At 41.9% G+C, this 27,997-nt stretch overlaps 1 protein-coding gene across 2 annotated transcripts in view; it reads left to right on the top strand.

Annotated features, from left to right (window-relative positions):
- dip2a (disco-interacting protein 2 homolog A) overlaps positions 1-27,730 on the top strand; it is an 89,056-nt gene extending 61,326 nt beyond the window's left edge. Inside the window, exons 6-38 of one of the 2 annotated variants that reach the window (XM_080903403.1) lie at positions 1,356-1,493; positions 6,947-7,066; positions 8,043-8,240; positions 8,425-8,516; positions 9,603-9,713; positions 10,667-10,790; positions 10,874-10,983; positions 11,136-11,238; positions 11,674-11,738; positions 12,198-12,291; positions 12,707-12,826; positions 13,021-13,135; positions 13,619-13,758; positions 14,156-14,292; positions 14,536-14,616; positions 15,562-15,689; positions 15,781-15,895; positions 16,051-16,252; positions 16,385-16,485; positions 18,498-18,578; positions 18,968-19,085; positions 19,191-19,312; positions 19,507-19,618; positions 19,701-19,810; positions 20,665-20,795; positions 20,910-21,078; positions 21,462-21,632; positions 23,662-23,723; positions 23,878-23,935; positions 24,045-24,119; positions 25,002-25,176; positions 25,300-25,423; positions 25,577-27,730. In XM_080903403.1, the coding sequence (XP_080759529.1) occupies positions 1,356-1,493; positions 6,947-7,066; positions 8,043-8,240; positions 8,425-8,516; positions 9,603-9,713; positions 10,667-10,790; positions 10,874-10,983; positions 11,136-11,238; positions 11,674-11,738; positions 12,198-12,291; positions 12,707-12,826; positions 13,021-13,135; positions 13,619-13,758; positions 14,156-14,292; positions 14,536-14,616; positions 15,562-15,689; positions 15,781-15,895; positions 16,051-16,252; positions 16,385-16,485; positions 18,498-18,578; positions 18,968-19,085; positions 19,191-19,312; positions 19,507-19,618; positions 19,701-19,810; positions 20,665-20,795; positions 20,910-21,078; positions 21,462-21,632; positions 23,662-23,723; positions 23,878-23,935; positions 24,045-24,119; positions 25,002-25,176; positions 25,300-25,423; positions 25,577-25,829 (4,055 nt within the window). In that variant the 3' untranslated portion in view covers positions 25,830-27,730. Of the gene's footprint in view, positions 1-1,355; positions 1,494-6,946; positions 7,067-8,042; positions 8,241-8,424; positions 8,517-9,602; positions 9,714-10,666; positions 10,791-10,873; positions 10,984-11,135; positions 11,239-11,673; positions 11,739-12,197; positions 12,292-12,706; positions 12,827-13,020; positions 13,136-13,618; positions 13,759-14,155; positions 14,293-14,535; positions 14,617-15,561; positions 15,690-15,780; positions 15,896-16,050; positions 16,253-16,384; positions 16,495-18,497; positions 18,579-18,967; positions 19,086-19,190; positions 19,313-19,506; positions 19,619-19,700; positions 19,811-20,664; positions 20,796-20,909; positions 21,079-21,461; positions 21,633-23,661; positions 23,724-23,877; positions 23,936-24,044; positions 24,120-25,001; positions 25,177-25,299; positions 25,424-25,576 lie in introns of both variants that reach the window. The other variant, XM_080903402.1, reaches the window with a different exon arrangement.
- The last annotated feature ends 267 nt before the right edge of the window (positions 27,731-27,997 follow it).

The following is a 27,997-nucleotide window of genomic DNA, read 5'->3' as shown; positions in this document are numbered from 1 at the left end:
AAATTACCCAAAATTCTTTCTAGTAATGTGATCTGATAATTAGTTATGACACCTGTCAAAAATATGGCTTGGCTCTGCAACAAGGTATCTGTTTTGGATCCAACTCCAATGTTAGACTGTAAACTCCAGTTCTCATGACACACTTAAAACAGAACAGCTGATCCTGTCACAGACGTTAATGGTAAATGGACTGGTCAAAGGAGCTTGCAAAGAAAAGCGTCTGGACTTCTTTAAGTTACTTGAAGACGTTTTACCTCTCATCCGAGAAGCTTCTTCAGTTCTAAGGTCAAATGGTGGAGAGTCCCAGATATAAACCTAGTGGAAGTTTCCCCCCACAGAGGGACAAAAGGACCCCCTGATGATCCTCTAATCGCCTGAGCCAAGGTGTGAAACTGGGTGTGGGTCCCAATCAGCCAGCGTTTCGGGTGAGTTCATTGTGAAACCTGGCCCCACCTTATCATGCGAATTCCTGAGGTCAGATGGCCCAGGATGTGAGTGGGCGTTAAGGCGTCTGGGGAGGGAACTCAAAACTGGATTATAGATGGCAGAGAGTTGGTGAAAGAAGCCATCTATGTCCACTGTGAGCGACCATCTTTGAACAGAGGCGGTGGTTTATGACACCAACTCTCTGCCATCTATAATCCAGTTTTGAGTTCCCTCCCCAGACGCCTTAACGCCCACTCACATCCTGGGCCATCTGACCTCAGGAATTCGCATGATAAGGTGGGGCCAGGTTTCACAATGAACTCACCCGAAACTCTGGCTGATTGGGACCTACACCCAGTTTCACACCTTGGCTCAGGCGATTAGAGGATCATCAGGGGGTCCTTTTGTCCCTCTGTGGGGGGATACCCCCACTAGGTTTATATCTGGGACTCTCCACCATTTGACCTTAGAACTGAAGAAGCTTCTCGGATGAGAGGTGAAACGTCTTCAAGTAACTTAAAGAAGTCCAGACGCTTTTCTTTGCAAGCTCCTTTGACTACGATGACCTGGATGACTGAGAACCTTCACAGACGTAAATGGACTGCTTCCTATATACTCTTTCATTCACACAAGCACCTTTTTCTATGTCTGAGTGCTTTCTATCTAACATTAAGAGAGCAACTTTGCACTCTTAGTGTCTGGACATCAGTTGGTCTGTAACATAGTGTAAGACATCTTGGGTACAGACTTTTATGTGTGGTGTTGAGGGAAGGTGAAAAGCTGAAATACAGTCTTTGCTTCGGCTCAGAGAATACCAGGCAAATCATATTGTTTGCTAATCCATGCCTTAGATCTTTATATAAGTTGCGAGCACCCACAGTTGGCCTTAAATTTGACCTTTTAACCCCCGACACCCCCACTCATCACAGATAACCACTCAGCGCCCCCTGACGTGACGGGGCTGTCGGAGCGCTCCTCGCATCACGCAGAGCGGCCCCATGTGGCCTCGGTGCGAGGCGTTTCCCGCGGCTTCAACCACCACACCAGCGTCATGGAGACCGCAGATGGTGAGTTTCCTGCCCACTCACACTCACACACACATATACACGCAAAGTCAACTCCCGTTTTCCTTCTCCCCTGCTGTTTGTCCCTCTGTCTTCTCCTTAGTCAGTCTGCCAACGTGACTGGCAAAAGCTACTGACTGACCTGCTCATGTTGCCACGGTAACGGTGCACCTCTCCACCCCCCACCCTCCCTGAAAAATCCATCACGTTCCTGCCGTAATGTTTGGTTCTGTTAACTAACAGAAACACTGAGACAGTAAAGATTTACACAGCATCATGGTCTCGCTTCTCTGCGGCAAACAAATATTTGAGTCATGACATAAAACGGATCATTAGGTGCTCGGTTTTGCGCTCAGTTTTTGCCATGTTGTTGGTGGATCTGTGCATAAAATAGCCTCCAAACATTATTCGTCATTCAAACCGTGCCTTTGCTTGTATGGCTTCAGTACTGCTACCAGCATGGGGCAGTGGATGCTGCAGAGGATAGGTACATACAAATACAGTAAATACAGTATTAACAGGTCATGTTCCACCTCATTTTAAGGTAGGTTTAAAAAAAAAAAAACACAGTTGAGCACATTAATTACAGCCTGAGCTAAGAAGAAAAGAAGGGAGGTGGGTGAGGGAGTGTGGTTTTTATTCCATATAAAAACAAATTTGGTGTCCTAAAGAAGTTTTGGCTTTCTCTTATAGGAAAATTAGCAGAATTGGAGTAAAATGTAAGCAGGGTTTCATTTACCCAACCATAAAATATGTTTTGGTTTATCAAATTGCCGTAAGGGAGGACACACTCATTCCCTATAACTGCTGTGTGCTTACGCTTGTTATCACCCACCGTCTCCTTCAAATTTCTAACCCAACAAGTCCTTTTCCCTTTAGCATGACATCATTTAGCGGTCTATAAGAGGCCCATATATCCAAAAAGTTGTCAGTTCACCTTTAACTTGGCAGAGAGTCTCGCCGTTGGAAGAACCCTGAACACTTTCCTAAACCGCTGAGTTACAGGCAGAGGTTTTTCGTAAATCCACTTACATATACATCTTCTAGTGTGATTCCATTTTAGGTGGCGTCCACAATAGTCTTTGAACCTTACAAAACTTTTTTTCCATTATCTTAACAGGTTATTGAGTTTAGAGTTGCGTTAGGGCTGGAGACGATCCAAGCTGTTATAGGGTGAAAGGCAGGGTACGCCCCATATAGGTCGGTTTGTCACATGACTGGGCCTTTACTTTTAATGTGTGTTTAATATTGTGAAAGTATCCTTAGTTATGTAGGACCAGAACATGGACCACTCTAGAAACAATGCATATATTTCCCAGTCACCAATTTACATTTAAGGCATAATGGTTATATACCAGTATCTGTTTTCTTCATAATGTCAGGTGCTCTGTGCTGCATCATCATACATTATACTGTATTTTACTACTAAGAAACAGAGTGAGTGACCTGAATGCCTATTTTCCAAACATCTCCATCATATATGACAGTGTTTTATTTTTTGTATGAGTTGAGATTACTTGAGACCTATGAAAGAAAACCAGCATCTTGCTACAGATGACAATGAGGTTGACTGGTTCATTAAATCTGCTCCACTTTCTTTGTCTGAGTTCATCTTCATTCATTCAGTTTGTTAATAATCAGGCAGCTTGAAAACCGGAGGACACCTTGAGCAGAGAGCCTATAATCTCCCTGCCACCCGTGCTCTGGATTCTTAAATACTAAACAACCTAGCTGACACAAAAGCAGGAAGTAGTGGTTAAATCTATGGATCTAAACTGCAGGTTTTCCTATGCTGATTACTAAACATGGTGAAAGTGGTAAAACAACAGTGTGATTCCATTATAATCCCACTCTCACTTGCCTGTGGCAGCTGTAGATTTCTCACACATTCACGCTCACGGCCGATTTTGACTTTTGCACGAATCTTTCTAGAGCCTATGTTGTGTTTTTTTTTTTTTTTTTAGATGCCAGCCAAAATGGAAACAAATAAAATGCTGGCACTCTTTTCCCTCCTTGGTCCCCACGCAAACATATTTGCCCCTCAGGTTTTTCCCACTTCTTCTTACATTCCCTCACACAAAGTCCAGTACTTTGTGGAAACTCCTTCCAGCAATCTGCTGACATCTGTGAGTCCTTATAGTGAGGCAATGATTGTTATTCTCTCACTGGTTGCGTCAACACGATGCATAGTTACATCCTCGGGGAGGTGCACCTCGGGTTACGGCGAAGGTTTTCAGAAGGGTTCTGTGGTTTTATGATTCAGTGCAGACATATAAATCCCCCGTCATCCAGAAAGTTCACAGGAGCGCTTCATTGACATCCTGATGTGTCTCTCCTCTAGGATGTGAGTGGAGAGGTGAAGGATCCCTCAGTTTAATTGATGGTATTTATAACTGCTCCTTCAGCTCTATGGCAGCCTGCTGTATGTGCACTCTGCTGTATGTGCGTTTGTATTTGTGTGTCTTTGCATCTCTGCCTCTCACCTCCACTGTCAGGTTTACTGTGACACTTGTCCAAATCTTGTGTGTTATAAAAAAAATATGCACAGCTACAGTGAATTCAGTGATACAGTGTGCATGTGAGTGTGTTTGTGTTTGTATAGCTGAGTATGTTGCAAGTGCTCTACCGTTTATAGCATCTTCAGGCAACGTCTAACCTGAATGTCTTTAGAAAGTGAGTGCGTTTAAGCAGAGGTGTAACTCTTCGTTTGACCTTGCGACTAATTACTATGTTGACAGACTGTTTTCTTATCTCAAACTGAAAACAACTGTCAGTCTGTTTCTCACTTCTTCTTTGACGGCTAGCCACGCAGTGACTTCTTTGATGGCAGCTCTCTAGGACTGCTGGCATTTTTTTGACACATAGATGTGTGTAAAGAAAAAACAAGTCACGCAGTAGCTTTGGCTCCATCTGTACTTGGATACTGACACTGTGTGTGTTGGTGTTTTATGCACAAATTTTGCCGATACAAATTCAGTATTTTCGCGCTGTTTTCAGCTTGCAATCGTTTAAAAAATTAATTTCTTACAGAATTTTGTGCAGTACTGTGAAAAGTAAACCATTACAACTTCCATAGGAATTAAAAGGGTAGGTAGCAGTTAATCTAATAACTCTTAAAAGCACAAGTTTTGGCAGTTTGCTGGTCTGGGGCATTCAGGTTTGTTAACATGGTGACAATGAACAAAGACAAGAAGCAGTGATCTTAAAGAAACAGCTCTTGCTGTCCATCAGTCTAGGAAGTGTTATACAGCATCTCAACACAAACACCTCAGACCATCTGTCAATGATCTGGGCTAAAGGACCTGGGGACGTTGCAGTCATTAAGATAGCCATGAACTCGTCTGTACATCAAGGTCATATCTGACCGATAAAGCTCTGCTGAAATTAGGTTATACAACAGGACTGTGATACCAACCACAGCAGAAAACAGAATGGCTGAATTAGAGACAAGAAAATGCTCAAGGTGTTGCAATGACCCAGTCAAAGTCCAAACCTCAAGCTGGCTGAAATGATGTCGCGAGACCTAACAGAGCTGTGCATAAATGAATTGAGGCAAACCTCAATGAAATTAAAGCAATGTTATAAAGAAGAGCAGCCAAAAATACCTTCAAAACGATGTGAGAGACTGATAAAGTCATACAGAAAATTATTACTTCAAGTTATTGCTGCTAAATGTGGTTCTACAAGCTGATGAGTCATGCTCCATAGTTAGTTTTCACAGCACTGCACAGAGCCCTATGCAAACTTTCTTTTCCACATCGCTTTATCCTATCAAAAGACCAAAAGCAACAGTAAGTTATTATTACGAACAGGTGTTTATTGTATCCGTAGCCTGATAAGGCTTATTTTTATCCCGCCGACCTCCATTATCATCCAGAAACAATGACAAATGCATCAAGTGAACCATGCTGTTGCAGTGGGCAACATGTTCCCTCATTATGAGTCACTGTGGGTTATTTTGAGCCAGTTTCACATACTGTACACCATCCTGCCTAAATCCATGGCTGGAGATAGTCACTATAAACACACCTTTGCAAATATAAATGTCTGAATAGAAAATCCTAAAAGCTGCAGTGCCCAGCTGACACAGGAAATTGAATGTTTTTAAAAAACAGGACCGTGTTTTTATGACGCATTTTTATGTTTAAAGTGCTCAGCAAGACTGGGCCCCAGAGACAATTTTTGGCTGGGATTTGTTAACAATAGGAAAAAGATGGACTAATACTAGCCCGATCCTATAACTCTGTTATTGTTTACTGTAAAGACGTGGTGTAACATTTTGTCCCACATTAAGGAAGAGCCAGAGATTACTACAGCAATTTATGGCTGTAAATGCATTCATTATAAGATCATGAACACATTAATTATCGTCATCATCACAGACGGGTCCTGGTTGGTCCAGATATGAGCGATCAAGCCTCATGATGAGGTGGGTGGGGGAGTTCAGAGCCAGGATGTTAGGGGCTGCTGTCTAATTGGTCCATCAGGTGCTGCACTGACCCCCACAGGGTCGATCCCTGGTACATCTGTCCCTGCATGAGGAGGCAGGGTCTGTCTGAGCTAGGCTTATTATAGTAAGATAAATCAGGCAAGCTGTGTGCAGCTGTGGCCTTTAGCTCCCGTGGCTGTCTGGGTTGTCGAACACAGCCGCCCCCCTTTTAAAGCTAACTGTATATTTATCGGGTAAAAATAATGTCTGATGATGTTTATAGACTGAACCTCACCTCAAACATGACTCTAACGGCACAACGCAAGTTTCATTCGGAGTCTATTATTTTGTTTGTTGTTTTGTTTGTCTTGTTTTCTCTCCTTTTATGATCTGGCTCAGTTTTTATATAAAAAAAAAAATGATTTAAGGGTTAATTTTAAAGTGTAACATGCATGTCAGACCATTTATCTGTGTTCTGATTTAAGTCGGGGTTAGGTGATTTTAGCCTCTCACTGTCTATATTTTATAGCATGAAACAGGCACCTTTTGAGACACCTCATGAATCATTTTCTGCAGCGAGTACATCTTTGTTGCTAGGCAGCAGGCGAGGCGGCTCCTCGTTTCCTGATTTCCTTTTTTCTTAGCCTTTGAGGTCTCGCAGTGATTCCTGAGACTTCCTACTAAAACACTATGTCTTTAAGGTGACTGTACAGCGCAGGACCTCGTGCTCCACTGCTTTGTTGTCCTGCCACAGTGTGACTGACAGCTGGTTGTCCTCTGTGCCTCATTAGAAAAACACACTGACCTTGTCTCCTTTTCTTTCCTTATCTGTCCCTCCCTTATCCACCCCCGTCCTCCATCAATCTCTCAATCAATCTGTCTGCACATGCCCACGTCCCACCTGCGCCATCACAATTATCTCCACTTTTTCCCGTCTGTATTTCTCTACATGTTTTTTTTTCTTGTCATGTTTATGTCCTCCCAACCTTTTTTTTGTCTTTTCATCTCCATAAAACTCATTTTATAGGTGTTCCAGTCAACAGTCGCGTCTCCAACAAAATCCAGCAGCTGCTCAATACACTGAAGAGACCAAAGCGTCCACCGTTGCGCGAGTTCTTTGTTGACGACTTTGAGGAGCTTTTGGATGGTAAGCCCACCTGAATGTAATTACAGTGATTCTGCTGAATCAATAAATCTTTGTGAAGAGAAACTCTTTCACACTCCTACTCTTTCGAATGTGATGCTCACATCGCGTTGGTTTTCCAGCTCTAATAATAGTGATCTGTCTAATTCTTGTTGTGGCTGAGATAAAAATGTGACTGTGACCTTGCCAGGTCCCACAAGTAAACCACCAAGGCACGGTTTTAGCTCAGTGGTGGTTATTTTGGCCCCGAAGACCACCAGGTGTTGAAAGGGAATTTTTTAGGGAAGTGCACACGGACTGGACCAGCCCTTCCTAACCATTTCCTCCATTCCAACCAAACCCATCGGTGGGTCTGGGTGGTACTCTGCCACTCTGAATAAACACTGAGTGAATGAAAATGCTGCGGGAATAGCAGTGCATCAGCAGGTAACTGTAAAGCTTCTCCTTGTGGTATGGCAAGCTTCAGTGTGAGCAGAAAAACACACTCAGAGGTAGGATCCAAACACTGATAAAGATGTTATATTTGGCAGAGATATGGCTTACCTGCTTCTTTAAACAGGTCTGAACTCTACTGCTCAGAGATTCTGAAGGTAAGAATAGAGATGAAGAGATGGAAGTCAAATCCAGAAGTCAATAGAGTACTTAAAGAAGGAGCGAGGCGAGACTGATTTCCAGTAAGCAGCAGCTTCGAGTTTCTCACAAGTAGGAATAATAGGCAGCTTAGACTCATGAGGACAGAACACAGCTCACTGTATATCCTCCAGCTTTTCCTTTTCCATCACACCTTCCTCATTGTCTTTTTTTTCTCACACTCTTTTTTTCCTCCCCTGTCCTCCTTACAAGTGTTGTTTAATTTACATATTTACCATTTCTTTGCAGACTAGCCGGTCTTCTTTATCAAGCAGCTCAGGAGCTTATATTACGCTCAATTCGAATCAAAGTCTTAAAGATGTCCAATTCATCTTCTTCATGTTTTCAGTCCAGCAGCCAGATCCCAACCAGCCAAAGCCAGAAGGCCAGCAGATGTGTCCCCTGGAAGGGGAGCCTCTTGGGGTGGTGACCAACTGGCCTCCCTCCTTGCCAGCAGCCCTACAAAGGTGGGGAACCACTCAGCCCAGGAGCCCCTGCCTGACAGCACTCGACAATGCTGGCAAGCCCGTCTACACACTCACCTATGGTAGGTGTTAGCCTGTGGATGTTGGCCCAGAAATGACAATTCAGATGGAAAAGAATAGCACCTCTTTTCATCCACTGTGTCTTTGAAAAACAGACATGATGTATTCTGCTGTTTAAATGTTGTTTTGCAGGTTAGAATAGTTAAATCAAAGGCACTCGTTGACAATGTGTGTTAACCTCTGCAGGTAAACTGTGGACCCGCAGTCAGAAACTGGCCTATACGCTTCTTAATAAGCTGAGCAGCAGAAATGAGCCTCTGCTCGTGCCTGGAGACAGAGTAAGTCATGATATATTACAGTGTGTTCAGTGGCGATTGAATGTGTTACATTTTTTGGCATTTCACTCAATCAATCAGCACTATTACAAATATTCAACATGGAATTAATCACCAAATAAATTCAATGACGTGAGAAAATAAAATAAAACAAAACAAAACAGGGGGCTGAAAGTATTCCTACATAGGAACCTTTTGGGAAATATAGTTACTGCCTTATCCTGCTAGATGAAAAAGTGACCAGCTCTCTAATTTGCGTTTACTTTTGTTGTTTTAGATCCACTTAAAAGCTTTAATATTCTATTTGAATTTGGAACATTAATATAGCAGAAAACAATTTTTTTTTTTCCTATGAAATAATTAATGGAGTGCTTCCTTACTTCTTAGCAGAGAGGAAAGTCCCATTCCTCACATGTTTGTGTTAAGCCAAGTCTGTATCTGCATTATTACCTTGAAATCTTTGACTGGGAACGTAAAAGTGAAATGAGCGAGCCCAGTCTGGCACAGTTCATAACTGTAAAGTTTAAAAACCTAATTTATGTGTAGACATTTAATTTCATCTCATTTTCAGGGTCTCTAAAGTTGTTTTGCGGCTCTCCTCTGCTCCTCTGCTTTCAGTTTCACCCTGAGCAGAGGAAAGCTGCAAAAACGGCTCGGCTTGGGTCTAGTTGACTTGCTTGGGTTAATCGTTGTGGCTGGACTTTTTTTCTTGTCTAAAATAATCAAAAAAGATGGGGGAGGCTGGCTGAGAAGCCTGTTTGTTTTGGTGCGAGATGGTGCATGTGTGATTTTTGTCTGATGCAAAAACGGCAGTTTCACGTTTAATGGGGGCTACAGTGAACAGAAAACAGACCCAAGCCAAGATAGAATAACTGACTGTTGACTAAAACCAAGGATTTATTGAAAATATAAATATTATTGTTGTGAAGCTAGAGTTGTCAACTAACTCTCTGGTAGAAAGCAATGATTTCTTAAACTTTAAAGCTTTATTATTTGTATGACATGTTTAGTGTCACCGTCAGTCCACAATACTGTCCATTAAAACAGTAATGTTGGTGTATTGTAACCATGTCTTGAACACACCTGCAGGTTGCACTTGTTTTCCCCAACAATGATCCGGTGATGTTCATGGTGGCCTTCTACGGCTGTCTCCTGGCGGAGCTCGTACCTGTACCTATTGAAGTGCCGCTGACCAGAAAGGTAAAGCAATGAGGGTCTCCTGGGAATGTGTGATTTTTGACGTTTTACTGACCCCTACTGGACATCTGACCTCAATGTGTTTACATGAGAGACGTACTTAAGTCAGATGCAGTTTTTGATTCAGTGCTAATCTTCACTCTCTTTGACGTTCCTTACGCTAAATCACATCTTTGTAAATCTGATCTCTTAAATGTTTAAATGCAGAGTATTAGCTTATGATGTTTTGCGGTTCCCAGAGCATCGATCAGCTCAAGCCGATCTAAATTTATCCATATTAGTTGCACAGCCTGAATATTAATGCCTGTTCGTGATTGCCCTTTATAAGCATGCTGTTGGCAGACTCTGTGCTGTAATTAATGAGATTTGAGTGAGGTGAAATGATGTGTTATTCTAGTCAAAATATGAGATCACAGGCCAACTGTTCTCAGGAGTCAGACGCTCATTTGCTCACTCTGTCAGCTCCTATCATTCCTCGTCCTCTCGTTGTGTCCCTCTCTTTATCCCTATTACCCTCCTCTTCTTTCTTTCCGCCTCTCCCCACCCATCTTGAGTCTCCCACCTTTTTTTTTTTTGCTTTTCTGAGCAGCGCACTTTGCACAGCACGAGTTTAGCTATAAGCTCATTTGCACAGCCAATCAAATAGGAGCGAGCGTGTGTCAGATCTCGGGTTTCATTCCTGCTACAGTCTGGCTTTGATGCACAGCAGTAGAGTTTTTAATAGTGACTGGCCGTCACTCCGCTTGCTCACCTGCTGCTGCTTTGATGCTGCTGTGATGCTCTGAGGTTTCTTCTTCTTCTTTGTTTTCTTCTTCTTCTTCTTGTCATTGCCTTGTTTTCACTCCATTAGCAATTCCCACATTCCCTCGGCGCATCCTTTCTCAAAGTTATTTTGAATTTTTCTGTTTTTAGTAGTTGATCGTTGTGTGTGACAGATACTCTCTTTGCTCCCCCAGGATGCGGGAAGTCAACAGATCGGCTTTCTGTTGGGCAGCTGCGGCGTCACGTTGGCACTGACCACTGACGCCTGTCAGAAAGGCCTGCCCAAAGCACAAACAGGGGAGGTTGCCACTTTCAAAGGTACAGCCTGTTTTGTTTTCATTGTGAATGTGTGTGCATAGTTTCATTTGGTTTGAGATGACTTCATGTCTCTGTCTCTGCAGGCTGGCCGCGGTTGCTGTGGTTTGTGACAGATGGAAAACATGTTGTGAAGCCTCCAAAAGACTGGCACCCTCCAATACGGGAAGCCAGTAACGACATTGCCTACATAGAAGTAAGTGGGGTTTAATCAAAGGATGTGACGCGATGGTTTTTACTGGATTTGTTTTTTACTTATTCAACTTATTAGGCAGTTTTTGTTTTTACCAGATCCTTTTTCTTCCTAATGAAACTGTTTTTTTTCCCCTTTATGCTTCTTACATCTAGTATAAAACCAGCAAAGAAGGAAGCACCATGGGAATCACAGTGTCCCATTCAGCCATGCTGGCTCACTGTCATGCCCTCACGCAGGCCTGTGGCTACACTGAAGGTGAGGAGGAATCTTAATTTACTTTTTTGGTCATACTTTGTTTCTGCAATTTTTCCCTCCATCATTTATCACTTCTTCCGACATGGAGAAAGTTCAGTTGGTGCTGGCAGGAGAAATGCTCTGAGACACTTTTAGGTGTAAATACAGTCTCATTTGATAAATGCAGCTGCTCAGTTGGTTGCGTTCCTTCCATCATACCTGGGTCAGGTCTGCTTAAAAAGAAAGAGAACATAAAGTAGCTCCTTTCTTCTAGTGTCCTACTTTTGTTCTGAGTAACTGCAAACAGCACCAGCAACCCCCAGAGACTCTCCGGATCTGTTTCTGTAACTTAATTTGGCTTACTCAAACCACTGCTGCTACAGTCAGAATTACAGAAACTTATGTAACTGTGTTGTGCTCCTAACCTTGAAAAATTCTCCTTTTTTTTATTTGTAGGTGAGACGATAACCAACGTCCTGGACTTCAAGAGAGAAGCAGGATTATGGCACGGTGTTCTCACTGTAAGTAGTCTCCAGACCTCTAGTAGAGCTAATGGGGCGCTTATATAATGAGAAATGGAGGAGATCTGAGCTCAGTTTGCAGATAAAAACTGAAACTTATCTAACCGGCTTCCCACTGAGGCCTTTATCAGTATGTAAATGCATTCAAACTAATGAAGTCCTGATGGGGGGGAAAAAGCATCTTATCTAACCACTGAGGAGTTTCAAACCTGTGAAAAATAAAGCTGCTTCCACTGACACAGACATCCCAGCTTTGATTGACTGCTTTCAAACATGCATGAGAATTCCCGGTGCCTTAGGTCATACGTGATTTGTTGTTACGTGTATAAACAGGCTTATTTTTGTACTCTTAGCAGATAAAATCATAACCTGCAGCGTGTTTACAGTGACCTCATTTAGTTGTGATGCATTTCTGGCATATATTGGAGCTCATCTCAATGCTTACTGCTCTCCTGGCAGAGCGTCATGAATCGGATGCATGTGATCAGCATTCCCTACTCCCTGATGAAAGTCAACCCTCTGTCTTGGATAATGAAGGTTCACACATATAAAGGTAAGGGCCAGTCCATCTATTTAGGGTTAGTAAGGAATTTAGATCTTTTTTTGTTGCTGTTTAATTCGGAAAACGAGGACAGAGCACACTTTTCACAAGAAGCTACCTTAGGGAAGATACACTTCAGGTGTTTTATTGTTAAGAAGACCAGATTTTATTCCTGCTTGTTACTGTTTTGATTCTCAGTGCACGTTTGACACGAGTGGATGGATTAAAGAGATCATTTGTTGGACCTATTGATTTCTGGGGTTGTGTGCCCTGAATAAAACTGATCCACAGCTCTGCTCAATCATCTGTTGGCGACTGAGTCAGCTTGCGTCGCTCCTTGCTGTCTGGTTTTATGATCTCGTCAAACTGGACCACAGAGGTCATGATTGTGTCGGTCATTGCTTTTGTCTTTGTGTCCCCCGTGCAGCTCGGGTAGCAGTGGTGAAGTCGAGGGACATGCACTGGTCTCTGCTGGCCCAGAGAGACCAGAGAGACATCAGCCTGAGCTCACTGCGAATGCTTATCGTTGCTGACGGAGCTAACCCATGTGAGTCCATCTGCAGAGGCTCATTTAATAAAACAACACCCTGGAGTCCCAAGAAATTATTATTGATTTGCTTTGTTTGTCTGCCTGGTGCTCTGTGTGTGTGTGTGTGTGTGTGTGTGTGTGTGTGTGTGTGTGTGTGTGTGTGTGTGTGTGTGTGTGTGTGTGTGTGTGTGTGTGTGTATGTGTTACCCCAGGGTCGATATCCTCCTGCGATGCCTTCCTCAACGTGTTTCAGTCACGTGGGCTGCGACCTGAGGTGATCTGTCCATGTGCCAGCTCTTCAGAAGCAATGACTGTCGCCATCCGCAGGTGCGCTTCCGTTACTGCACCTGACGAGAACAAAAGCAGCCTCTTTGGCTTTCTGTGCTGCTGTTATGTCACACCATGCTTGCAACATCAGCTGGTTCCTGCAGGGAGGAAGGGAGATTTGTTCTGTTGATCACAGCGCAGACTGTAGAGTCTCACAGCTTTCTGCTGATTGTGAAGCTCAGTTTTGGAGGAAGATTACGATGCCAGACGGATTGGGAGGCAAGAAAATGCTTCAAGTTGAAAAGCTGGCACTATTTTTAGTGAGAGAAATGCAAATTTAAATATATGCAAGAGTTAAGAAATGTGATGGAGCCACAGAGTCATTAAATTTCTCCAGAACCAGTTCATATCTTCTTTTTAAGTGTTAGTACTGCTGTCACTGTACTACACCAGTAGATGGCTCAGTCTGACTGCCGTAAGCAGAAAAGGAAGAATTTAAGTGATAGTATGGCTTAAGTAATAGCATGACTGTGTGTCCCGCAGACCTCCAGAAATGGGGGTTCCTCCTCCCGGGAAGGCGGTGCTGTCCATGGGTGGGCTGAGTCATGGGGTGATCCGTGTGGACACTGAGGAGAAACTCTCTGTTCTTACAGTGCAGGATGTGGGACAGGTCATGCCTGGAGGTACAGTATACCATGCACATTATTAACATTTTACTGATGTTAATGACTAAAATACTGATTCTGAAGAAGGTTGAGAAAAAGGAGATTTTCAAAAATTAAAAAAAAAAATGTGTACATGCTGACACTGAAATATCTAACCATATAAAAGTGCTTGTAGCAAAATATTCACCTTAAAAGCCTCTTTTAAAACAACATTTTAAACGCATCACCAATAAATCACCACATCCAACTTAAATGAAATTATTTACCAAATTTTACTGTTTGAACTTTTTGAAGTGTTTCATAGAAGTTTTTGAAAAGCTTAATGCAAACCGGGATCTTTGAATCGATTTAAATATTGACCTTATGACTCATTCTTCCTTGTGCCCATCCTTCTGTGTCCATTTTGCATTTCCAGCCTTGGTCTGTGTGGTGCGAGCCGAGGGAATACCTTATCTCTGTCAGACAGACGAGGTCGGAGAGATCTGCGTGAGCTCAGGCAGCACCGGTGTCGCTTACTACGGCCTCCCAGGCATGACCAAGAACATCTTTGAGGTTGGTGTTTCGTTATTTCTGTAAGTGGTCAGGTGTGACAAAGGATTCAGCGCTTTTCTCCTAATCTTATTATTCATGAGTGTCACTTCATATGTGCAGTGTAATAGCACCACATTTCTAAAAATCTTCTTAATTGATAGCACTAAAATTAAATGAGTCATCATCTGATTGGACTTCTATTAAGTGAAGGCAGTATCTGTTTGTTTTGATGTTTGGTTTTAATAGTGTTGTATCTTCTTGCAGACTGTCCCTGTAACACCGTCTGGGATCCCGATCAGTGGCCGACCTTTCACTAGAACCTCACTGCTGGGCTTTGTAGGGCCAGTAAGTTCCTCTTTAGATTTCCTTTTAACCTTCCCTTGATTTAATGTCAGTCTTACAGCTTTACACAGGTACATTTTAACTGTCCTTTCAGATCTCTAGTACCTCTGTGACCATTCTGGCAGCAAAAAATAAAAATAATGATAATGGGTTTTTCTGCTTAATAGAACAGATATTAATATCTGTCAGAAATAATCAGCATGAAGCGCCACATGTAATATTATCAGTTTTACCATCTTGTTGCCTCTACTCTGGTTTGTGATTTTCTAAATTACTCAGGAAGACTCTCAATGGTTTGTGTTAGTGGTTGTTAGTCAACAGTGAGTTTAGTAACAAATATGCAAATGTTTTACTAACTAAACTAACTATTTGCAACATTAGATTGCCCAGTTAAAGGGTCCATCCAGTCAATGCGCAAAGACCAATCATCTCTGTAATTGTTGCAGGTATTTATTCGTATTTTAATTTAATGTGCTCACAGAATTGAAGAAAACGGTCTCTGAGGCTATGGCATTTGATTTTAGTCTAAAAGATTAATTTTTCTTTTAGGATATTTCACTAAACTCCCTGTCGGCAGTTTATTTCTGAATTGGATTATTCAGCAGTTTCAAAAGAAAGAAAGAAACGTAAATCTCTTTATTTTGAAGGATTGCTTTTGTGTTTATAGACTTTCAAACCAGTGAAAGATGGAGCTGACCTGAGTTTATTTGTTAAAATCATGGAGATGATCATACCAGTGTCATTATCACTTGACAAATGGTGATGTTTTTTTTATTTCCGAGTTTAAAGCATAATTGTTTTCCCTTTGAGGACATGACAGCTCCTGGATGAAGAGTTTGATGATAGTTTATAAGACGTCTGTAAACCTTTTGAGGCATTCAGATTTCTTTGCACCAGGAGCTCGTGTGTTGTGCGGATCACCACATGAACTTTTGTGACTCTTTCCAGGACAGCCTTGTGTTTGTTGTGGGAAAGATGGATGGACTGATGGTCGTCAGTGGGCGGAGACATAACGCTGATGACGTAGTTGCCACAGCGCTGGCCGTGGAGCCCATGAAGTTTGTGTACAGGGGAAGGTAAAGGAGGAAGCGGCATGGAAATTATGAAAGTTTGCACTTCTTGTTGAGCAGGACAGCCAGTTTGTGACGGTGTTGCTTTGCTCCCCAGGATCGCAGTGTTTTCTGTGTCTGTACTGCACGACGAGAGGATCGTCGTGGTGGCAGAGCAGAGGCCAGACGCCTCAGAGGAAGACAGCTTCCAGTGGATGAGCCGTGTCCTCCAGGTCCTCAATATTTTTTGTTTTGATTTGGTTTATTTTTGAATTTACATGTTTATAAAATAATAAATGAATCTCAAACTTTACCAAAAAAAATATAAAGCAGGCACTGTAAAAGTCGTCACTTGACAGCTTTGTGTAACCTCGCTGTTTGTTTTCAGGCCATAGACAGCATCCATCAGGTTGGGGTGTACTGCCTGGCTCTGGTACCTGCTAACACGCTTCCTAAGGCTCCCCTCGGCGGCATCCATATATCTGAGACCAAGCAGCGCTTCCTGGAGGGTGCTTTACACCCCTGCAATGTCCTTATGTGCCCTCACACATGCGTCACTAACCTGCCCAAGCCGAGACAGAAACAGCCAGGTAGACCACAAGACACCTCACTCTGAGATCAAAAACACAACAATAATTATTCCAATATGTTTGCCTTAAAATGATTTTTGGTGCTAACTTCACTGAGATGTATGATGATGATGCTTTGGTTGTGCTGGACAGAGGTTGGTCCTGCTTCTATGATAGTGGGCAACTTGGTGGCAGGCAAGAGGATAGCACAAGCCTGCGGGAGAGACTTGGGACAGCTGGAGGACAATGACCAGGCACGTAAGGTAGATAGTCATCCTCATTTCATCCATGCCACACCTCTTCTCACACACTGCAGACACAGGTAAGGATCCACACCTGAGGGAGAAATCTGAGTCTAGATTTATGTGCTCTTCAGTTGGTTGGACAACCTCAGTCAGGAAATTGAACAGCACGGATGTTACAAAGACGAGTTGCCTGGATCCAGCCACTCTTACTAGATTGTATGATGTCATCTCAACAAGAACAAATTAAGTTGCTGAATTTCATGCAGATGCTACATGATTTAATTACGTTCACCATAGAAACATGGAATTATTTAGTTCAAATTACAAGTCTGGATCTTGTGCATGTAACAACCACCCAATTTCATTTTTTTGAGTCGACTCGCTAAATTCAGAAGATCACATTAGATGTCAAACCACAGGAAAATCACTGGGGTTACAAGAGGCAGACAACCACATCACGTGTATGCTGTTACTATTTCTTATGGTTTAACTTGTCAAGGACAACAACATAAAGCATCATCAAGCATAGCTTTCCTACTTTTGTTAAGACTGTATTGACAGATTAATGCCATGGTGGTTCGTGCTGTTGCCTCAGAGCAAGAAGATCCTGGGTTCAAATCCACAATGTGGCAAAGTTTGCAGTGGGTTCTCTCTGCGTATTCTGGTTTCCTCCACAGTTAAAAGTCATGCAGTTGTAAGGGTAGCTGGTTATTCTAAATTACCCAAATGTGTTGAAGTGCAAATGGTTGTTTGTCTCTGTATGATAGACTAGTGACCTGTCCAGTCTGTACCCTGCTCCTGTTACCCTATCACTTCCACAGCCCAGATAAAGATAAGAAGATGGGTGGATTGGAAGTTGCTGTAAAACAAATTTTTTTGTTGAACATTATGTAATATGAATACAACATGTACTACAGACATAAGTTACATTTCATTCATTCAACAAGATTATCATTGGTGTAAGAAACAAATATTTTACTAGTTCATGTGACAAGACTGACTTTTGATGTGCCAAAGTGTTTAAACAATATAAGATGAATTTAAATAAATTTAATTAGACTAACGTGGTGCAAACATGTTGATTGAACAAAAGTCAAATTAATTGAATGTTAATGTTAATATTATGTTAAACCTACACACATATATCGTGTTGACACAACACAACCAAGATGGATTAATATAACATGATTTGTTTAGATGGAATATAAGTGGCAAGATAAAATTACCTTCATCCAATGAATTATTTTTTTGAGTGTACATGCAACTGAGAGATGGCCTTCCCTTCTGCAAAAAACACAGGCATCACATAACTCAGATTGTTTTCCCATCATGCATTACACCTTTTTGCCTTTTGATCATCATCTGCACATGTGCTCTACCCCTTAAATGTTTCTTATTCATGTGCAAAAACAGCCTTGTCCCATTATGCAACAATATTTAACACCATTTATTAAGTGAGACAAGATATTTTTTGATTTATTGATTTATTGATTAACATTCAAATTCAAATCTCAGTGAAAACAGTGAAAAAAAAACAAAAAAAAAAACAAACAAACAGTGAAAACAGAACAAAAATCTACCATAAAGAAAGAAAGCATGAGACAAGGCTAATCAAAAGGTATTGGCTGAAGCATTTGCTTATTACGCCAACCCTTTTCACAAAATATCTTTTTGTATGCAGCTCCTGTACACAGGGCTTGAAGAAAATAATAAAACAAAGCAAAAACCAAACAAACAAACAAACAAACAAACAAAACAAAGAAAAAAAAAAACTTTCCACCTTAGATAAGTAACTACATCAAAGCAAAAGAATCAAGAGGTTTTTTTTTTTTTTCTCCTTTTTGCTCTTTTCATTCTTGATTTCTATATTTTTCTATTACTCTATTTTTAAACATGTTTTTAAACAAGGAAAATGAACTACACCTTTTTAAATCACTGTCATAACTATTCCACAGGTTAACTCCTATTTCTGTGTGACACTTTGATATCTTTGTAGTTAATTTTGTGTTTTCTTCCTTTAGTTCCTCTACATTCAGGATGTGCTACAGTGGAGAGCTCAGGCCACTCCAGACCATCCTCTGTTTCTGGTTCTCAATGCTAAGGTATTGTCTGTACTGGGGTTTGACTTAAGAAAGATCAAATACGATCGATAGAAAGATCTCTAAATAGAATGTGGTTTTGAAGGTAGTAACACTGATGTGTTATTACAGTAAATTTCCTTGAAATTCAGTTTAAAACCTTTTTACAAAAAAGATTGTTGTCTCAGGTTTATCTGTTACCCTGATTCAGTTAAATTAAGTGAGTCATGAATAAAGATACTTCATTAAAGTGATGCAAAACTCCTGCAACTCAAGTTTTCATAAGAGGAAAGAAAAAAAGTTGTAATGCAAAGTTAGCTTGTTAGACATTTGTGGACTGATAAATCTTGATAATGGTGAATTAAATAAAGAGAACGGTGCAGATATATGTTACTCTTGTGCTTTCTCGTCAGGGCACAGTGTCCAGCTCAGCTTCCTGTCTGCAGCTGCACAAGCGAGCAGAGCGAGTGGCAGCAGCTCTGATGGGACGCCTGAACACTGGAGACCACGTAGCACTTGTCTATCCGCCAGGTAAAAAAACAAACATCTGCTGCCCTGTGCTTCTTGGCCTTTTAAAACATCCTCACTCCATTGGGTTTAAGAGAAAAAATATATATAAACAAACATTATGTGCAGGAATTGACCTGATTGCCACTTTCTACGGCTGCCTGTACGCTGGCTGTGTGCCGGTCACCGTCAGACCGCCACATCCACAGAACCTGGCCACCACTCTGCCCACCGTCAAAATGATCGTTGAGGTAACGCAGAGGCTGTTTGGGGACACATCAAGTGCTTATGGCAGTCAATGTGGATTGTATGCATTAAAAAATACATTAAAGTCAGTGATCTTCAGATGTATCTGTGCTCTGTTAGCGACGCTTTACTGTCTAATAGAAAACAGTGTGAACAGCAACACAACATATGTAGTTAGATTCTACTATCTGTGCTAAAGGTCAGCAAGTCAGTGTGCATCCTGACAACCCAAGCAATAACGAAGCTGCTGAAATCCAAAGAAGCTGCTGCTGCTGTGGACATCAAGAGCTGGCCCACCGTGCTGGACACTGGTAATTTATGTACACACTCAAATGCTTAATATCAATTTCTGCAGTGAACGTTCTCCTAATTCGCTCGTTCTTCATCCTACAGATGATCTCCCCAGGAAGAAGAGCCCCCAGATGTACAAGCCCCCAACCCCAGAGATGCTGGCTTACCTGGACTTCAGTGTGTCCACGACAGGCATCCTGGCAGGGGTCAAAGTATGTTGAAGGAACTGTCTGGTTCAGTAGATTCACATGTTGCCATCATATTGCCTCTTTTTGTTCCTGTTAATGCACACCCTGAAATGGAGGGGTAGGATGTTCCAGAGCTGGAACTGAAAACGCTTATGAAGTTCTAGGTGGGATCTTGGGACTACGAAGAGCTGTTGGTCCAGTGACCTAAGCAAATGACCTGAGACGACCACCACGTGAGAGTGATGGGGATAATCTGAGGCTAGCCCATTAAGGCACTCATGAATAAGATTTTACAATTAATCCTGTTACAAACAGATATCAAGTGTATCATTATCAGAAAAGGTGGCAAATGCTTATCTTTAGACATATATATCAGGAGACTAATTTCCCCCTTTAAAACCCCTTTTCCCAGGATGTTAGTACCTATCAGACATGTAACTAACTACAACAATCTACTCAAGAGGCAATAAAAAACATTTGATCTTTTGAAGGGTATATAAAGAAAGTAAGGTTTGAAGTCCTTGATTTTAAGCACTTTTCTTGCATTCAGTGTCAGGTCGCAGGACATTTTAACATTAGCTGTACCTCTTGTTCACACTTAATTTGGAAAAACTGGATTCAGATACTTGCCTATAGATGAAATGAACTACAAAAAAAAACTATGAAGTCCTATTTGACAGATTTGCAAGTCTAATTAAAAAGAGGAACAAACGGCATGTTTGACTGGGTGAACTTCAGCACGTTCTGGAGTTATGATTGATTTTATGGGACAACAGTAAAGGCTTAAAAGGTTCTTAGTCTGCTGTGAAGTAATGAATCCCTGAATGTTACTGCAGCGCCCAGTCTTTTCTTTTTTTATATCATATTGTCTCTTCTAGATGTCTCATGCTGCCACCAGTGCCTTGTGTCGCTCCATTAAGCTGCAGTGTGAGCTCTACCCATCCCGGCAGATCGCCATCTGTCTGGACCCGTACTGCGGCCTGGGCTTTGCTCTCTGGTGCCTGTGCAGGTAGGGGCTCTCAACAAACGACCACCAGTAACATTTGAAAATCTGGACACAGATTATTATCTTTTCTTTCTGTGGATTCCTGTTTACTCTCTCGCCTGCATCTTCTTGTTTCAGTGTGTACTCGGGCCATCAGTCGATCCTGGTTCCACCGCTGGAGTTGGAGAGCAACGCATCTCTGTGGCTTGCAGCCGTCAGCCAGTACAAAGTGCGCGTCACGTTCTGCTCGTACTCAGTCATGGAGATGTGCACCAAAGGACTGGGTTCACAGACAGAAGCACTGCGGGTCAGTTTGTCTCTTCAGCTGTTGAACAGTGTCACTGCGGGGAAACAACAAACCACAGCGTTTTTCTTGCACAAAATTGAAGTGATTCTCTTCAAATGGTCCTTTTCCCTGCAGTGCTGTTGCAACAGCACCATAATTATCTAGACAAAGTTAGGGTACTCAATGGTGAAGCACTTCACTGCTCCGTGTCTGCCTGCTGATTACTGTCTGCAGCACTTAAGACTGGTCTGTCTGTGGTCTAATAGATGCCTAATAAAAATAATTATTAATATTAGAACACAGAAACGATTTTTCTCCTTTTTTCTGCAAAGACCAAAATAATCTTATCACTCTCAAGTTCGTAGGTTTCGCTGATGCTGATCTTCTTTTTCCCCCATATCCAGCTGAGAAATGTGAACCTGTCCTGTGTGCGTACCTGCATGGTGGTAGCAGAGGAAAGGCCCCGCATAGCCCTCACTCAGTCCTTCTCGAAGATCTTCAAAGACCTGGGGCTTTCACCGAGAGCTGTGAGCACCACCTTCGGCTGCAGGGTGAACGTAGCGATCTGTTTGCAGGTAGGCCCACTGGTCAAGGAAAATTAGAAGCGAAAGGGGGAGGGCTGGGAAAAGTTCAGAATGAATGAATGTCAGTGTTTTAGAGCCAAAGCAGGCCATGAATCTGGGCAAAGATTCATGGCAAAGATGTTAATGAAATTCTTGTGCGGTGTCGGTTTGACAGCACTTCATAAAAGCATGAATGTTAGTGATGTTGAACTTGGAAAGTTTGTGGATGCTTGCATTAGCTGAGAAGAATAAAAGACAACAAGATGTAATTATTGATGTATCGATGTAAAGAAACTGAAAAAGTTAATTAGAATTCATCATAAATCCATCAAAAATTAAGATTCGATTAGAAAACTGCTACGCAGTCCAGTTGTTTTTTGTCTCTGCAGACAGCTTTGTTTATTTTATCTCTAACCGATGGATTTCATTTCCTCGTTTATTTAACTGGTTGGTTATTTTTTCTAGCTCCTGCAGTGCAGCTCTGTGCACACCCTGAAACACAAGCCAAAACACTTTAACTGGAAAAAATGGGGCATTTAAAACTTTTTATTAAATAAAACTATTTTATTAGATAATTAAAGCGTGAAATACAAGACCTTGATTTACCAGCTCACTGCATGTTAAGGAAGAGTTTAGAAAGTGCAATGGTTCATCTTACATTTAGTTCCAGTTAATAAAAACTGTGAAATAAGTCGTGTTTTGACTTTGACTTTTGTCAGTTTTTGGTCTTGTTCTTTTGTTTTATAGTTTTATTTATTTTTTTCAGTCCCTGATGATTTATGTGTGTGTCTGAGTGTGTATGAGAGTTGCCCACGTATCTGAATACATACACGTATATCTCTTTATTTATCTGTCCTGCCCTGTCCTGTCAGCCCAACAGGTTAGGGAAACTGGCTGAGCAGGTACTGTGTGATAAGAGTGGCTGTTTGCTCTGCTGCTTGGTCTGTCTGTTTCTGTGTGTTCACGTTTGTCATTTATTTTGCATGAAGTTTTGTCATGCTTAGCCACAGTTCACTATTTTTTTCAGCACTTAGCTCGTTTTTTTTCCTCTTCCCGACGAGCTTCAGCTTCTGTATCACTATTTATTTCAGCCGAGTCCTGCTTCTATCAGCTGGCTCCTGATCATTGCTCTACAGCAGGTTTAGATACATGATCCACACATAATACATTGAGCTGGCTGCATGAACTCTGCTGAGACTCAGTAAATTAGGGTATAATCAGTAGAGTTTATGTCGTACTTTCATACTTCAATCCACAATATTATACAAACTAACAGGGCATAATTGTTTGTGTGTCTTTTTATTCAGTTTTTAGGATATATAAATGTTTTTCAGCTTTTTGAACATATTTAAAATTTACCATATTTTGTTTTTATCTTGTTTTCAGTATATAGACTAATGAATTACTTATGTATGTTCTGAGGAACCTTTATGTTACTGACAGGTGGTCGTTCAGGTAGACGTGCTCTGCTTAGTAAACTGAATCCTGCTTTCTGTGTTTGGCTGTGACTCACAGACCTCGGTGCAGCGACTCATTGCTGGCTTGTGCTCTGGCTGTAGACTGGCAAAGCGAGTGATGGAAAACATAACTTGTTGTGACCAGTCTCACAGCAGTAATGATGACAAATCCCACACAAAGAGATCTATATCTGACAGCTGTAATCAGCACTTGAAAAATGAATCACTTAGAATTCAGCTGCACTGAAGTACTTTGATTTTTAATTAAAACAAATGATGTTTAGACTTTGTTGAGTCATTTTTTATAAGCATTATTATTTAGAATTTAAATAAATGTTCCAGGTTTTCCCACAGAGCAGGTGATGGAGGTATTTGTGTTTACATGGCCCAGGTTTTGCCAGAGTCCTAACTATCGCAGCCTGGCTGGTTGGCTTCTGGCTGCCCCTTGCTTTGTCAGCAGTAGTTTCATAATCAGCTTCCAAACCCCACTCCACTTAAGCAACATGCAGCGTTAATGCCACAGCTGTAGCACGTAGGTTATTGGCTCATATCTGGATCTGCTTGTTTCTTTCTTTTTTCCCCAGGGTACAGCTGGACCAGATCCAACCACAGTTTATGTGGACATGAGAGCACTACGGCACGATAGGTGGGAACACTGTGACAGTATGCATTCATATACATGCATTTAAAACATGACCCGACTTTGAACTAATTAGTACTCAAAGTTTTTTTCTTTCCTTTATTTACGTGTCATATTTACAAAAACAGTGGATATGACGTTGCTCACTTTGTCTTTTCAGGGTTCGCCTGGTTGAGAGAGGGTCACCGCACAGCCTGCCACTGATGGAGTCTGGAAAGGTACGGCCTAATTTAAAACTAAGAACTGAAACACAGCAACATAGTGTGTAACGCTGCTGCTTCCAGGGCTTTTTTTGTTAATTTGAGTCCTGGCTGTCTGCTGCTGTAGATCCTCCCTGGAGTAAAAGTCATCATTGCAAACACGGAGACTAAAGGACCCTTGGGAGACTCCCATCTAGGAGAGGTGAGTTGGTTTTTAAGAGAGCAGAGCTGTCAGTCAGTCAGTCAGTCACTCTTTTGTGTGCTTAAAGGGAACCTGTCGTGCTTGTTTCCATCTCCAGATTTGGATTTGGATGATTCACAGTTTAAAAGAATCCATATTTATCTTATACTAGACCTCGGTGAAGTCCCTCAGTCCATCCACTCTCTAAGGCAACCTCTAGACAATAAGAAAAACCACTTATTATTCAGTCCCCTTTAAAGCAGGTTACAGTCGCTTTCTGCAATAACCTAAAAACATCTTAGAGTTAAGGTGTTTTGTTTTTTTGTTTTTAGCAGCAGAATTCATTCAGCACAGTAGAAGCAAATAATAATAATAATAATAATAATAATAATAATAATGGATTGGATTTTATATAGCGCTTTTCAAGGCACCCAAAGCGCTTTACAATGCCACTATTCAGTCACTCTCACATTCACACACTGGTGGAGGCAAGCTACAGTTGTAGCCACAGCTGCCCTGGGGCAGACTGACAGAAGCGAGGCTGCCATATCGCGCCATCGGCCCCTCTGGCCAACACCAGTAGGCAAGTAGGGTAAAGTGTCTTGCCCAAGGACACAACGACCAGGACAGAGAGCCCAGGGATCGAACGGGCGACCTTCCGGTTACAGATGCGATTCCCAACCCCCCTGAGCCACGGTACATATCAGTGCTGCTTTTTAAAACATCTTGCTGAAATTTGTGTAAAAGCTACACAAAGTGACCTTTTAGGCTGAACAGCAGTTCAATGTTAATGTGATTAATTTACTTGGCTCTTGGTTTTTTTGGAACAAGTTTGCAGGGTTCTTTCAGCTTCTCCCTTATTTGAATGTAACAGTCACCAATTGTAACTAATATGTGTATCAGATCTGGGTGAGCAGTCCCCACAATGCCACAGGATACTACACAGTTTATGGGGAGGAGGCGCTGCATGCTGACCACTTCAACACCAAGCTGAGCTTCGGGGACACTCAGACAGTCTGGGCAAGGACCGGCTACCTGGGCTTCCTGCGGCGCACTGAGCTGACCGATGCCAGCGGAGGTGAGTGACCAATGCTTAGTCTAACTTAAAGTCTGCAATCTTTCCACGGAAAGCTAATTTAAGTATTTTCTAGTATCAAAACGTAAACTGAACAGTCTGACTGTGGGTGTTTGTGTGTCTCAGAGCGTCACGACGCCCTCTATGTGGTGGGCTCTCTTGATGAGACTCTGGAGCTGAGGGGGATGAGGTATCACCCAATTGACATCGAGACCTCTGTTATCCGTTCTCACAAGAGCATAGCTGAATGGTGAGAAACCTACAACACCTTTAGTCGCTAGTTGTCAATATGACAACAGAGATTTATTTACTTGATCAATTTTAAAAATGACGAAGAAATATGAATTCTACATGACTTCTCTGTATTTACTTTCATCCACCATCCTCCTCCTCCTCTCTCCAGTGCGGTGTTCACATGGACCAACCTGCTCGTGGTGGTTGTAGAACTGGAGGGATCTGAGCAGGAGGCCCTCGACCTGGTGGCCCTGGTCACCAATGTGGTCCTGGAGGAGCACTACCTCATCGTAGGGGTGGTGGTGGTGGTAGACCCCGGCGTCATCCCCATCAACTCCAGAGGGGAGAAACAACGCATGCACCTCAGAGATGGATTCCTGGCTGACCAGCTGGATCCCATATATGTGGCTTACAACATGTGAGGAGCTAATTGTGGCAGGGTTGACCCCCACTACCCTATGTGGCTTTATGACACTACAGGAGACAGCAGGACAAGCATCTACAGGGGCTTGTAGCAGTTGCAGGCTCGATCTCTGGATGGCTTCGGTTGTGCAAAAGCGATCTGCCCGCTTTTTTTTTTTCTACTCGTGCAGGAAAAATGTGAAAGAAACATGGATGCAAAACTTGGACACAAACCTCAAGCCTGTTTCTCTCAATTTCTGGTCTCAGCAAATAACTTTTTAAAGGGCATTCTTGTGTTATTGAAGTGAGTTTTGTATGTATGACAAAACCTCATCTAAACCCAGGACACCTGAGAGCGGCAGAGCAGGTGGTTACGGTATGATACAGCGGTGTGCCATTGACATAATTTATTTTGTCAATCTCAAAAATGTTGAATGTTAACTGTGTTTGCCAAACACTTGTGCCATAGAAGAGAACTGATGCCAGTACCCAAACCCTGACTCGAATGACCTCCGACACGTTTCATGTTCAGCCTCCTGCACCATTACTGGTCCAATGCTTTTCACGGGATTTGCCGCTACACCTGTAGGAGCAGCTGCACCCTGAAATGAACCCCAGATTTTTATTCTGCAGCTCAGTACAGATCAAGTTATCGCAACAATAAAGAAGCACACAGCAGCGGCGTCCGAGGAGAAGGAGGAGCAGTTCGTGTTATTTTCTTTTTCGCTCATTTGTGCTTTAGTTTGTAGTGCCAGTAGCTTCCACATAATGCTGTGGTAACTCAGTCTCATCGTTTTCTAATTCTGAAATGTGTAACAGAGTTTTATGTGAACAAAAATGCAATATGAGTGATGTGAAAGATGAATGACTGCATACAGTAAGTGCCGATCAGTCGAAGAATAACGTGCTAAACGATAAAAGCCTTAAGTATTTTTTTCAGACGTCTGTTCCAGGCCCAGCTGGAGTTTATCAGCTGTTGGATATGGGGGGGTAAATATGCAGATGGAGGTTAGAAATAGCAAATTTCGCTCTTATCGTACCCAAAGGTTTGCATCTTTTTGGCTAAGATAAATATACTTGATCCTAACATCAGCCATTACAAACACACACTCATTCATTCCATAAATATTTTAATGTGCGTCCCTGTCAGCTGTGTCGAGTGTGTGTTTTATAGCAAAAGACTGGAAGAAGTGGGTGTGGCTTTTGTTGCAGAATGTCAGACTCATTTTGAGTGACTGAAAGTTGTTGGGTTACATTTGTCATTAAGGCAAGTGTCTAATATGCTCATAACACCCTGACCTCCCATCGTATCACGTCAACTTTCTTGCTTCTTTTTTCTATGTGCACAACCCTTCAGAAACAGGCATCAGCCTGCTGTAAGTATGTACAGATTTTGTGTAAATTATTGATTGAAGGATTAGACAACAGGAAGCAGAACACAAAGACTAAATCTGGTATATATGTGAACTTCTCCCTTACAAACAGAAGGTTATTTGCAAAGGATTTTCATGTGGAAACACTGGAAGGAGACGTGAAAAGCCTTGTAGACATTTTTATGGTATGAAACAACAGCAGGATGAGGTGAAGTACACGCCAAGCACAAACAGAACACAGTTATGCTCTGGTGACGGCGGAGATGTCACAGCCTTTACAGCAAAACGTTGTTAACATATGGAAAGATGCATTTGTCTGATATATGGTTAGTTGTCATTATTTTCATAACATGATTTCATAATGAATAAAAAAAGTTCTTTTAACTTGAAGCCTTTCTCTTCATTGGTTACTGAACGTCTGATCAGTTGTTCATAAAAAGTAAACCAGGTTTTAGGAGTGATGTTAAACAGTGAAGCACTTGTTACTGTTTCTAACAGATCTGTCCAATACATAAAGGAACCTATTATCATAGTGTTACAGTGTTGGATAAAATAAATATGGCTAAGGTTTTCCACAGTGAGTGGCTTGTCTGTTATTGATCAGATCTTTGGTCTGTGACTCTCTAGATGCATTTTCTTTTATATCACATTGACATTTAAGGGTAAATATTGTTTCTAACCATCCACATGCATGTCCAGAGACATGACCAGACTTGGAAACACTTAAAGAGGGAGAATTTGGTCTGTTTAACTAATCAGACAAAAAAGTCCCAATTACATGGGAGGAGAAATGATTAAAGACATCATTTAAGGTC

Source organism: Rhamphochromis sp. 'chilingali' (genome assembly GCF_963969265.1).
Source record: "Rhamphochromis sp. 'chilingali' genome assembly, chromosome: 14".
Taxonomy (NCBI): domain Eukaryota; kingdom Metazoa; phylum Chordata; class Actinopteri; order Cichliformes; family Cichlidae; genus Rhamphochromis; species Rhamphochromis sp. 'chilingali'.
The sequence above is the reverse complement of the archived record's forward strand: the minus strand, read 5'-3'. Positions and strand labels throughout refer to the sequence as shown.